Below are 12,666 nucleotides of genomic sequence, written 5' to 3'. Positions count from 1 at the left end.
CAACTGGTGCCAGAGAGTCAAGTAAATCCACCCACCTTGAGCCTGCATGAGAGTCTGAGGGAGAGACTGAAGCTGTTGCTGCCTTAATTCGTAACAGCCTCTCTTCCATCGAGGCATACCTAAACATCCACTCACATTTTTAGCTGCTGTGTTTCTTTAAGGATACCATTCCCTAATTATGACAAGCAAGTATGTAGAAAAGCTAATATAGAGCTTAAACTTCTATGAATGTGTATATAATCATAATGAACTAGCATGTCAATAAAAGTCACAAGAGAACCTACACTTCCAAGAGAACCTAATCACAACAAACTGGCACAGAAGAAAGCTAGAGCAGCCCCACAGGGAAGTTTTAAAGTGTTAATTCAGTTACTTTTGTTAAGCACTACCTTCAGCAGAGCCATGTCTGACTTCAACTAGGGAAGGCAAAAATTGAACCATGTTCAAGTAATTTCTTCTCTGTGCTTTTGAGACACTAAGACTTCACATGATCTATCATGTTCTTTTAAATGCCATTTTGATTGAAACCTCTCTCAAAATAGAAAATTTTACTTTAAAACAAAATCTTTCCATACATATTGCATGTATGCAGCAAAAGACAGTCATGTGTGAAGCCGAAGGAAAAACTTATCACTTTCATGTCGTTTGAGAATGACTGTCTTGCAAGCATTTACAACAAAAATAATTTTAAACCTCATTTTTATAAGGAAGTGCACTTTGAAAACTAGCCATTTTATACAAAGGACTTTCACATCCACTTCAATATCAGTAAATAATTTAATTTCTGTTCAGCAATCTAAAAATCACCAGCACAAAGAGCATTAACCAAACATCTTTCAACATCCAGTTAAGAACTGAACAAAACTGAAAATCCAGTCAAAGGGAAGGAATATTCACTCTCTCCGTCTTAAAAGATGCTAGAATAAAGGATGTGGACAAGAGGCTGAATATAGCTCCTTTCACTGATTCTGTTAAAAGAAATAAGAATACATTTTAATGTTGCAGCTTTATTTGAAAGCGACTTAAGAGTTTTAGTAACACAAATTTTTATAGAAAAATGGTACAATGAAAAATAAACTTCAGAGGCTTTCTAAAGCAGATTACAGACTGTAAACTCATAATCCAATGTACTATATAGAAAAAGGGATCTTTGAACAAAGTCTCGTTTGCAGGCCAGCACCAAGAGATCCTGAAGAATCTAGTTTTACGCTATGTGCCAAAGAAAACAAAGCCCACCCAAAACCTCGCTTCGTAAGTAAGCAACATCTCATTGCAGTTGTTCTACCTCACTGTATTTCCAATTTACAGTCACAGTTGTGACAAACCGTACACAAGAAACACATCAAGATTTCCAACAATATCTTCCGTGAGTAAAGGCCAACTTTTACACACCTACGATTTAAAAGGTTTTTAAGGAGTCATGGACAACCAGATATTTGGGCAAAACATTATGACTCATCATTTTCAAAGAACTCAGAAGTCCATAAAAAATAATCCAAAGCCCTGTAACATTTCCTTTTAAACTATTTCATTTCAGCAGGTCAATTCCACAGATCTTGGGATCACTAATTGTTTTTATTTCTATACCTGCAGTACATCACATTGCCATCATACAAACTCGCAGTATTAACAAGATCATGGGCAGCAGGAGAGAATCTATACAGTCCGGCAATTCTTTTAGCATTCTTACCATATGCTCAGTAGAAAGTAAGGCTCCTCCTAAAACTCGTTTTTTTGCGCCTTTTTTGTGGGTTTTTTTTTTTTCAACCTTCATCTGACATTCATTTTCTCGAATAGAAAATCTATTTTGAGAAGAAGTTTCTCCTTATACACACAGTTCCTCCAACATCCAATTTTTGGGGGTAACTGTACAACTTGGCTTCATGCCACACTTGTAGGCACAAGAAAGATACTGTTCCTCAAATATTACAGCTGCAGAGAGCACCAGGCAGGAGCAAAATACTAGTGCTCCAGCAGTAAAAATAACTGCTACTGTAATTCTTACACTTGCTGTTCTCTCTATCCCACAAAGCAAAATGGTTCTGAATCATGCAATGTCATGCAATTGCATTATACTCCGTAGAGGTCTGCTCTCTGCTAGGCTTGCTTCTCACTTTACGATTCCTGGGCATATGAATCTGACTTGTTTTATTGTGGCTGTTCATGTAGGTGTGCTAGGTACAGAATCAGTGTAAAAGGATGCTAATCTAGTAACCTTAGAAAATTCGCAACGTTAAGTCTTCCCCTAGAAACTGGAAGATTTCCCTAGAAATTCCACTTCCTTTTCAGGCCCTTTTTCTTTCATCTCTGAAACATGCAACAATCCTCCTTTATTGCTGCTCTCCACTCTGTGATACCAATGTAAACAAAACCCAGTGAAAGAATAATCAAGTTTTGCCACTGAAAAAAGCACCCTAGCACTAAACTCTTGTTCCTTTTAGCAGAGTTAGCAGCATTTAGAGACCTGTCTTACATGCCCTATTGCTTAAAACCTTGCTCCCAGGTCCTCTGTATTATGTACTCTGCAATGCTTTGGATCCTGGTATTAAAATGGGAGATACTGAACATACTATGTAATCACTGGAACGCAGATAGTAGTTTCTCTGAATTTCTAGCTACATAAATTTCTGTGCAAAAGACCTACTTCGTGCCTTGTGACATTTACAATGTAGCTTTAGCTCTCCTGCGAGGCTGACAAGTCTTTCATTGGCATTGAACGATTTTGCCATAGCCACCTCTTCCAGCGTCATAGTCTTGCCGATATTCATCTCGGACCTTACGAAAGAGGAAAAAAGGGAAGCCCAGTAAAGACAAACAAATTCTCAAAAACTATTACACCATCAGAATATAGTAAAACTGAGTTCACAGCATGTAAATGGCCACAAGGAGCTGACTGATAAGAAGACAAGACGCAACATGCACAAGCGCAGAATACAGCATAAACTAACTTCCTTTTTCATAGGTTAGGTTATAGTCGGACTCGATGATCCTAAGGGTATCTTCCAAGTGAAATGATTCTGTGATAATATCCAGGGGGACTCCTTAATCAAGACAGCCAAAGTGAGGACACAGCCTCATACTTCAGCAGTAAAAGGATCTGCTACCTGCTAAACTTTAGGGCAGTTAAGTGCTGCTCTTTGTGTTCTTGACAGCCTTGCATTTTCTGGGTGTATAAATAAGCGTTATTTGCCCAAGCAGCTACAAAGTTTCTGAAAGCACCTTCAGTGAAATGTACAGAAAAGTTATTTACTCTTAGTGGATAACATTATCACTGATGTCTTACAAACTAACGTATAGTGCTATCTTAAACAATAATTTGTAAGTCATTATTGCTGAAGTTGTTCTGAGTATGTTCATTCAAAAAGAAACAATTTGGCAAAGTTGCCAGTCCCTTAAAAACTAGACCGCACAACAACCTACCTGGCCCCCTGATCTTCCACGACCGTACTGTCTACCCTCCTTAAATCCTGCATCCCAGTCTGTCCTTATGATCCTGTCATCAAGTCTTGTTCCATTGATGAATCGCATTGCATTTTCAGCATCTCCTCTTGTGTAATACCTTAGGAATTGGTTAATGAAAAAAACAAAACAAAACAAAAAAACCACGCTTCTATGATCCAACACAGTGAAAAAGAACAATATCAAACAGGCTACAAACCCAAGCATTTGCTTGAATCAGGCTCCTGCTCAGTTGATTCTAAACTGCTTTTATGAAGCTATGTGGGCTATGAAAACTGCTAGTGAAACAGAGCAATATGCAGGAATCCAAGCATATTAAAAATGTATATATTGGATCAAGTTCTTTAATTACATTCACTCTCAAAAGCATAAAGCTCTGTTACTAAATAAAGAATGAAAAGTCTCATGCATGCTCCATTCATGCTGCAAACTTTCACCATCGCTGTGAGTTCGCTGGGACCAGTAACAGAATGATCTTCAAAGACTTGCACATACTGAAGTCAACACATCTCAAGGATGCAAGATACCATCTTTATGCATATGCATGTATGAAAAGAAACCCCTCTTTAGTCGAGCACTGAGAATACAGTTCTAGTGCAGAGGCCAAGTACCTAAAAAGTGTCTGGTTTGAGGCATCAGGACGAAAGCAAACAGGTAACCCCCACTCGATGTGCTGTGCATGTCTGCCCTCTCCCGCCCGGGACACCCACAGACACTTCGGCATCCGAATATTTTCATCTTCGAGTAACTTTCCCGTGACCCAGCGCCTGCATCTCCGTTTCCCCCACGCCCTGCCCAGCCCTGCGGCGGTGCCACCAGCCACCGCCCCAGCGCCACCAGCCGCCGCCCCCACCCGGCTCCAGCGGCCCGGGCCCACAGAAGGATACTCGACGAAGCAGAAGCCACAGGCGGTCTTCTTCACTTTGTCCAGCCCCATGATGACCTTCTTGATGTCGCCGCTCTTGCTGAAGAGCTCGTGGATCTGCTCTTCCGTGGTGTAGAAGGAGAGGTTCCCCACGTACAGCGTGCAGCTCTTCCTCAGCAGCCGCTCCTGGTCGTACCGTGTGCCCTGAGCCGCAACGACAGCGTTACCCCGCGGTGGACCCGACACCGGGCCTGGGCCCGAGCCCCGCCCTGGCAAACCGCATGGCCCCCGCCCCTGGCGGCAGCGGCGGTGCCCCGCTCACCCGGAAGTGCTGGTCCCGGTACTGACTGAGCTCGGCGTAAGAGTCGCTGCGCAGGATGCTCAGCGTCCCCCCGGAGCACATGGCGGCACCACGGCCCCCCGCGGATTCCCGCCCCTCAGCGCCCCCGCGCACGCGACCTGCGGCCGCGAGGCGGACAGCCAATGGCGAGGCGGAACCCGGACCTCGCGAGAGTGGGCGGGGCGGGGCGCGGTAACGGCTCTCGCGCGAGCGGGCGAGACTCGGTAACGGCTCTCGCGCGAGCGGGGCGGGCGCAGGATGGTGCTGCGGCGCGTGCTGCTGGCTCTCCTCAGCAACCCGCGGCTCATCGAGAAGCTGTCGGAGTCGCGGCCCATCCGCGCCGCCGCCCGCCTCACCGCCGCCGCCATCACCCGCGGGCAGCTCGGCGCCCGCCAGGCGAGGAGGGACCTGGGGCCCCGCCTGCTCCGCCTGCGCGACACCTTCGTCGGGGAGCTCAAGGACGGCGCCCGGGCGCGGGGTTGGCCATGGCCTCCCGGGCGGGGGCCTGGCCGAGACGGTCGACCCGGAGCAGGGCCCTGACCGCCGCGCCGAGCAGGAGGCAGCTGCGGAGCCGCGGCCGATGCAGGACCCGCCGGGGAGGAGACGGAAAACACCGAGCTCAGGAGGACGAGAGCGTTACGGCCGGCGGGGAACGGGCCTCGGGGCCTTGGTGATGGGCGCCTGGTGACCGCCGGGCCCCATCAGCCTCCCCTGAACCGGGCCCGGTGCACGGGCGGGCAGTGCCAGCCACGGACGAGCCCAGCGTTACCCCGGCCTGCATGGCGCCGATCGCGAGCTGCGGACTTTTCCATAGCACATAGCAATGAGCGGTTCCTGAGTCCAAGCATGAGAACGGAAGCATGCTGCTTATTGTATGATGGATTTTCATTTCAAAGTCAGTTTACACTTTCCACAGTACTCGGTAACAGACAGAAGACAGACTCACATTAAACATCATCCAGAATACTATCAAGATTGTCACTTTAAGTGCTTGATAAGAATCTCGAAATAAAACTCAGTTTCTCATTGGAGTTCCTTTCACAATGTCATCCATACAACAATAACATTCTACATTTGATACAACTTTGGTACAAAATGAGCTGTAAATGGCGATGGCGATGGATAGGATAATCACCCATTTTACAGGTAGGTAAAAGAGATTGAGTAGCTGTCCTAAAAGCACACCTTAGGTCTATGGTAGCAGGAAAGGTTCAGGGCCAAAAAATGACCCATAAAGCCATGTTAAATATAAACATGGAAAAGGGTGTATCTATTATATATAATGCACTGGGCTGGCTGACTTAAATTGCAGTATCAAACAACATAAATGAAACTAAAGTAGTTAACCTTCCTTCATAGCATGTTTCACTATTTAATCCAGTTGATCAGCTGCTTAGTTACCTGGAGAGGCTGATTTCTGTTCTTTGTATCACTCCAGATGGAAAGAACCTTGTAAATTATCTGAGATACAGTTTCTAACATTGCTGGTAAAAATAAACTTCCCACCACCAAAGACTTAGGTGCACATGGATGGAAAAACTGGTTCTATGGTATAAAGGATGAAGGTCCAGCTGGTGAGCCAAACACAGTATATTTTCAGTCTGAGTTAGTATTCATAGTTCAGGTTCTCTCCCTGGCTCTATCACAGGTTACCTGTGCAGCAGTAGAGAAGGCATCATACTGTGGGAATGGCGCTCCATTGCATCCCTGAAGAGTTTCAATATCTACCCCAGTGAGATTGCCAGAGATCCTAAGTTTTATGAAAATAACCTTTGTAACTGAAGCTGCTTAAGAAAGTTCTGAACAGTAGGCAGGATGTGGAGTACCAGCTGTGGCACACAGCTGTCTTCCCAATATAAGAGAGCGAAAAGGAAATTAACTTGCAAAATATATCTGCTGTCATGGCACATTCATAACTACTTCCACTACTTCATGAGCACCAGTACAGGCATCCCTTCTCCCCTGGCCTCCCCCCAACACATGCACCTTTAATTTACAGGCTTGTCAATAATGAGGGATGAAGGATGAGAGATGAACATATAGGGGAGACAACACAGAATGTTTTACAAAGGAACAAGAGCTATGTTCCTTAAAATGTAGATCATACATATAATTTGGAAGATACAGGCAAATCCTTCACAGAGCAATTTTTCCTAGCTTCCCTTCAGAGCCTGGCATCAACCTATATTCTTCTTGCCTCTGTTAAAAAAAAATGGCTCATAAGACTTTGTGTAAAGCTATAGGGATTAAGAACTTCAAAAAATATTACTGCCTTTGTGGGCAGAAAGAATTCAAGTGTTGCACTTATTTCACTGAGAGAGACTTGACCTACAACACATATGCCAAATTAGTACCTGCCTCTGTGTCAGGATGTTTTGGACCCAGAATTTCAGACAGGCAGAAATGAACATTGTTACTTCTGCTATACTATTAAGCATATACATTACTCTGAGCTGAAGCTCAGGGTTATTTGTATCCCGCTTTAAAAATCACACTTCCCTTCAACAGAGAGAGAGCATGTGATTTGTCATTCTTACTAAGCTGATTTTATGGGGAGCTGTTACTAAAACGGAAGGGAGGCACAGGGGATGTGGCTCCTCCCCTGGATTCTCACATGCTCCACTGCAGCAGAACTGGTGTATCTCTAATCCTGCAGTAAGCCAGCTCCGGGATCTCTCTGGTGAAACGCATACAAAGGACCAAATCCCTGTGAGTTACCTGTTTTCTGCCTGAGCAGCTCCTTGAATAGCTCAGCACAGGGCCTGCCAGTGCTAAAGCCTCGACAGAGTGATCAGAGCTGAGAGATGTGCAGCAGGAAGGTGCAGGGGATGGGCTGCATGGACTGCGCAGCTGAATAGCAGATGAGCTTCATCAAAACGCAGCATTCTCAGGCTGCTGTATGTAATACATATGTAGCATGACCACAAGAATGGAATGGTGGCAAGAAACGCTACACAGGCAAAGGTTGGATTTTAGGATTTAGCACAAGTACTTAGGCTGAAGTAACTTCCATGTTCTAAATCAGCTTTTGTCAGATCAATGCTGCGGATTTTTCAAGACAGAACTATCCAAGACAGTATTACAGTGCTGGTGCCTGTATTGTGCCTGCAGCCTGGTCTCATGACTGAGAGGAGGCTCTGAATTTTTAAAAGCTTAAAAATAAAATCCTAGTGAGCCAGATCAGCCTTTGTCTAGTTCTGTAACCTGTCTCCAGAAGCTGAGTTAATGCCCATTACCAGTAAAAACCACACAATCCACAAACTCTCCGTTTCAAAAATAAATCTCACATGGAAAAAGCTAAACTTGAATCACAGTTTTTGGTAGGCTCTGATTTCATCCTGTCTTATCAGGAAAATTGCGCAAGTTCATATGAAAGACCACGGGGGCTGAATAATTTTAAGCAGGTTCTACCCAGAACTGGCTTTACTGGTGAGTGTAAGACCATGAAGAGAGGGAATGAAGAGACCGAGGGGAGCTTCCAGTACCACTGCTTGTGCTGAAAGCGGGTCTATGAAGAGGAAGGTCTCGTGGCACCTTTGAGCAGTGCCCAAGTGAAGTGAAAAACATTTTTCTCCTAAAATCTAAAGGCTCTGCTGATTTTTATCTACCTGAAGGATATATAATCCCAACTGACTTCTCCAATTTGCACTGAATAGGAAGGGTATTTGTGGGGGGTCTTCCATTGATAAGTGTGGAAATATCAAAGTCTCATTCTTGAACGAGACACCACATTTTGTAATTGTGGTTTTGATTGTGCCAGGGATTATAACAAATATATGACAGTCCTTGCAGGTAAAATTGCTTGCTCGCTGCCCTACTGTTTGGCAGAGGATTTCTTCTTCAGACCCTGCCATATCAATGACTTCTACATGCGTGTCTCTTTTCTGGATATTAAGCAGAGACCTAGGAGGCATATAGGTGTGAGCAAAGAGTAGAGTATAGTGTCTTGTATGGCTTGAGGACTCTGGAGAATGTACGAGTTGCTCCAAGTGAAACAAAGATGGTATCAGTCCTCCCTGGTGTAAGCACCCAAACAGCAAAGCCCCAAGAACATTGAAAATAATAATGATGTGTTTCCACTTCATAGTGCTGTTCTGTGATGTGCTGAACAGGACTAATGGCAAGATGAGAGGAATGAGAAAACGAGGTTCTTGGTGACTAAATAGGGAGAGAAATGCCAAAGGAACAAAATAAAACAGCAGTAATATTGGATTGCCTTCAGAATGCACCAATAGCCCAGATGACCCACGGTAATGTGACTTGACCCTTATTAATTGATGGAAGTATTTCTTTAACATTTTAAAACCAGCACGGATAGCCAGAACGTGTAAGATCCCAAAGAGCATTATTCCGTTGACTGTAAAATGTGTAACTCGTGGGTGACTTCCATGCAATGCAAGATTATGCGGATTAAGATTATAGCTGAGAAAATTTAAAGGGGTTACTACCAGTTTCTCATTTAATTGAGCTACTGCATCAAATAGGCTGCTCTTTCTAATGCTGTAGAGATCGTCTAAGCCCATGGAGGTAAAATAGAAGGTGTCAGCTGTTACAAAAACAATGGCAGTAAAACATGCACATAGGACAAGCTTCAAAAAGTGGTTTATAACAGTTTTAATGCTCTTTTGAGAGCCAACAACTAAACCTGCCCAGTAAAGCAGGGGCATTAGAGCAAATGCCAAAAAGGTTGGCCTGTTGAAAAACCCAGCAGTTGTTACAATGCCTATGAGAGGGCTGCTTGTTGGCTCTGCTGAGCTGCCATCAGACCTTGTTGAGGAAACCAGTACCATCAGAAGAGCAAAGAGAAGTCCTTCAAGTGCATTGGTAAATGTTCTTGTATAAAACACCAGAGTGACATACGACCCAGCAAGAAGTACCAGCGCTTTCCACGGATCCACATCCCAGAAAGGAGATAATCGATAAACACTATAGTCGAGTATGAAAGAAAAGATTGTAAAGAGAAGGCGAGGTGATACAAGAAGTGTGTAGCTGTTGATGCAACTTGAACATATGTCCAGCTGCTGCAAAGACTTGATCACCCAGTAGGTAACTCCAGATGTCATTAATGGGAAAACAACTGTCCTGCAAGGAGAGCTGGAAAGGAACTCCCAAGGATAATAGACCTGTAGGCTTAAAATGTCTCCTATAAAAGAAGAAAAAACAAAAACCATACATACATAATATATTTTATTCAGTAATTCAGCATTATGGGTATAACATGAGAGGTATAATAATGCAGAGCAGTCCCTGAACTCCTGAGACTACTGTCAAAGTTGATGTTTTTAGGCGTATGTCATTAGTCTTTACAAAGCTTCAAGAAAAAAAAAAGTCTGTTAGGGTGATGGGGTTCCAGGTACCACTTGCCAGGGACAGCAGAGACACAGTCCACAGCTGCAGCTCCGCACTGCCCCTGCTCGCAAGAATCGCTTTGTAACAGGGAACATACAGCTGGGTGCTCAGTTCAAGTTTCTACGCAAATATCTGCGTGCAATGTGCAGCACAGGAGGGAGGCTGCACCTCAGAGCGACGGTCTATGATCAATACGTGCCTATATGTTGTGTGCAGCGCTTATATTCCCGCGGAACCTGCGCTGCAGGGGAAATGCCCCCCTCGGGGTCTCTCCACTCCGGGGGACCGGAGCGGCCGGGCCCGTCCCTCTCCCGCCCCGCAGGGAGCATTCCCGCCGCTGAGCGCATGTGGGCACCGCGGGGCTGGCCCGCCCCAGTGCCGCCCCTCGCGGCAGCGCCCCCCGCCTTACCTGCCATCACCTCAGGCGACTGGAAGAACTCGTCCGGGTGCAGGTAGCCGGCCTGCGGCAGCAGGCACCAGCCCGCCCGCAGCGCGGCCAGCAGCGCCCACAGCCCCGGGGCCCGCATGCCGGCACCGGCCCCGCCGCGGCAGCAGCTCCCGCCGCCGCCCCGCCAGGGGGCACTCTCCCGCCGGCCGGGGCGCCGCAGCGGGAGGCCGGCGCGCACGCGTAGCACCCCCCGCCCAGCGGAGCCGCGTTCAACAGCGACGTTAAACGCACCGTAAGTTGTAATTATTTCATGGTTGATCAAAAAACCGTGAGTGGCGTAGAGATCAGGAAATCGGCAGCCACCGCCTTCGGGTGACGGTTTGCCAACACGAGATGTAGAACACTGCGTATTTTGTGAAGACGATGAACACCTCGCGCCTTGAAGGCACAGTGTCGTTTGTAGGCAGACCAGCTCAGTCTGCCTTCATCCTCTACAGATACATAGGTTTGCTCACGGCGAGAGGAATACTGGGCTCTTAACAGCAATACTGCAGGGAAAATGTCAGTGCTGCCCCCTCTGTGCAAATCTGAGATTTATTTTTTTTTTTTAACTGCTTTTCTGTAACATTGTATTCACAAAGGTAATTCGCTGTAGGGGGAAAATGAAGTTTTTATGCAATTCCTGCCTACAAACAGCACTGCAAGAAAACTAGGAGGATGTGAGCTCCTTCAGGGGCCCTTCTAAGGAATGGAGCAATGCCTGATAATGGCAGGTTAACACCACCACTAACAGCCTCACAAAGCCAAAGATAGCTTGGAGATACAGCTATATATCCTATTTAAAAAGCCACTCTGCAAGTTAGAAAGGATCCAAATGTAACAGAAATGCACACACCAAACCCATGGAGTATACATCTAATAAAACAACTATGTATGACAGATAAAACCTAACAGTGTATTCAAAGACATAACAGAAAACCATGGCCAAAATGCTTCAACTAAATGGCCAGAAGTGTCATGGGTCCCCATCTGAGAGGAGCAGAGCTCAGACCCAACGACTTCAGTCCTATGTAATTGTGGTTTTAGATGCTACTGCACTGCATCACTACTTACCACTGGAGAGACAGCTCTAAAATCTAAAATGAAATGGCAGGAGGCCATATTTTCTCTCTTTCCCTCTTAAACCCAGGTAACCTTTGAGCAAATAAAATGGGTGAGAAAAGCTGGGAAAGTGGGATGAGTGAGCATTAATTTCACAGGAAAGTGAGAAACTATGTAGTTTAGCTATCAGGCCACAGTATGGATAAATCATAATTACCTCGTGTTCATTTGTTAGTTTTCATTTATTTACATTATTATTAGCTGGTTTTGCCAGTTTGTTTTTTTTTTATTATGTTGAACATCTCTTTATCCCAACATCATGAGGTGGTAGATATAGTCAGGAGGATGCTGCCAGCCAGCACCACAGCAATATTTGTTGTTATTGCAGCTATGGATAGAAATAAAAAATGGAATGCTACAAGCCAGTAGATACAGAAACAGTTAATCAGAAGTGAACTACTTTGTTTCACTAATAGCAGATACAAGTTTCATGCACATGCACTGGGGTAACCCCATGTGGAAGGACAACACCCACAAGTTTCTTGGTGGAGACTGCATCAAATTAATTATCACAGGGTAGATGACATCTCAGGCAGTGAGAGCACTGGTTGTGGAAAGTCAACAAGCGCAGTGGATCCACACATTTGGCTTCATTCTTTCCTCTGCCAACAAGCAGTCCCTCCAAGTCTTTCTGGTCTCTTTTTCATCCAGTGACTATGAAGATTCCCCCTTTCTTCTACTGGAAGGTGGAGGACCTTACCCATGGCAGAAACTGTATTCTGGACTGCCGGTCATCTGTCCACAGCCTATCTGTCCTCTGTGCACTTACCTCTACTGGCAGCAGAGCTCAGGAGAAAATGTTACCCCAGCAAGGGTAGGATGGGATAAGCAGGAATGTAGGAGTCCAAACATAACCAGCCAGGAGGCCAGAGAGGATTCACTAGACAAGATCTTTGATACTGCGTTCCAAAATGCAGAAATTCTTCCACAGGTCAGAAACCCAGTATCCAGCAAACAGTACCTGGCAATCCTCCAGCTCAGGGTGGTTCAACATCAGCAACAATGGCAAAGATGCTCTCCAGTTCTGGACTGATCTTGTAAACCATGCTGACACCGTATTGCTGGCTTCTGCCCCAAATTCCACCCCATCCACATGGACAGGGG

General features: G+C 45.5%; 3 protein-coding genes across 4 annotated transcripts; 1 reads left to right on the top strand and 2 right to left on the bottom strand.

The window, feature by feature from the left end:
- Positions 1 to 811: 811 nt before the first annotated feature.
- On the bottom strand, positions 812 to 4,776 carry NCBP2 (nuclear cap binding protein subunit 2). Of its 2 annotated transcripts, XR_013922514.1 has the most exons (5): positions 4,647 to 4,776; positions 4,347 to 4,528; positions 3,421 to 3,559; positions 2,645 to 2,775; positions 812 to 968 (listed from the first exon to the last, which is right to left on the bottom strand). XR_013922514.1 is itself a non-coding variant. In XM_080349714.1 (4 exons), exons 1-4 carry the CDS (start codon positions 4,725 to 4,727, stop codon positions 2,704 to 2,706), a joined length of 474 nt encoding a protein of 157 aa, XP_080205840.1. In that variant the 5' UTR covers positions 4,728 to 4,776; the 3' UTR covers positions 1,090 to 2,703. The 2 variants fall into 2 exon arrangements, 1 of the variants encoding a protein (XP_080205840.1); XM_080349714.1 differs by lacking the exon at positions 812 to 968 and having other exon boundaries at positions 1,090 to 2,775.
- Positions 4,777 to 4,916: 140 nt separating this feature from the next.
- Positions 4,917 to 5,689, top strand: NCBP2AS2 (NCBP2 antisense 2 (head to head)). The gene has a single exon (XM_080349640.1). The coding sequence runs from the start codon at positions 4,923 to 4,925 to the stop codon at positions 5,202 to 5,204; it is 282 nt and encodes a 93-aa protein (XP_080205766.1). The 5' UTR covers positions 4,917 to 4,922; the 3' UTR covers positions 5,205 to 5,689.
- Positions 5,690 to 8,245: 2,556 nt separating this feature from the next.
- On the bottom strand, positions 8,246 to 10,540 carry PIGZ (phosphatidylinositol glycan anchor biosynthesis class Z; the record flags this gene model as incomplete). The annotated part of the gene is made up of 2 exons (XM_080349603.1): positions 8,246 to 9,807; positions 10,423 to 10,540. The coding sequence occupies 2 exons, from the start codon at positions 10,538 to 10,540 to the stop codon at positions 8,246 to 8,248; spliced, it is 1,680 nt and encodes a 559-aa protein (XP_080205729.1).
- Between the last annotated feature and the right edge of the window lie 2,126 nt (positions 10,541 to 12,666).

The sequence above is a fragment of the Nesoenas mayeri genome (assembly GCF_963082525.1).
Source record: "Nesoenas mayeri genome assembly, chromosome: 9".
Taxonomy (NCBI): domain Eukaryota; kingdom Metazoa; phylum Chordata; class Aves; order Columbiformes; family Columbidae; genus Nesoenas; species Nesoenas mayeri.
The sequence above is the reverse complement of the archived record's forward strand: the minus strand, read 5'-3'. Positions and strand labels throughout refer to the sequence as shown.

What these genes read in the sequence shown, in the direction of transcription:
- NCBP2AS2 (XM_080349640.1), top strand. Translation starts at nt 4,923, where the DNA reads ATGGTGCTGCGGCGCGTGCTGCTGGCTCTCCTCAGCAACCCGCGGCTC.
- NCBP2 (XM_080349714.1), bottom strand. Translation starts at nt 4,727, where the DNA reads ATGTGCTCCGGGGGGACGCTGAGCATCCTGCGCAGCGACTCTTACGCC. An exon ending in ACCGGGACCAGCACTTCCGG is followed by an intron (nt 4,529 to 4,646) that starts GTGAGCGGGGCA and finishes GTTGCGGCTCAG; the next exon opens with GGCACACGGTACGACCAGGA. An exon ending in TGTGGCTTCTGCTTCGTCGA is followed by an intron (nt 3,560 to 4,346) that starts GTATCCTTCTGT and finishes CCAATTCCTAAG; the next exon opens with GTATTACACAAGAGGAGATG.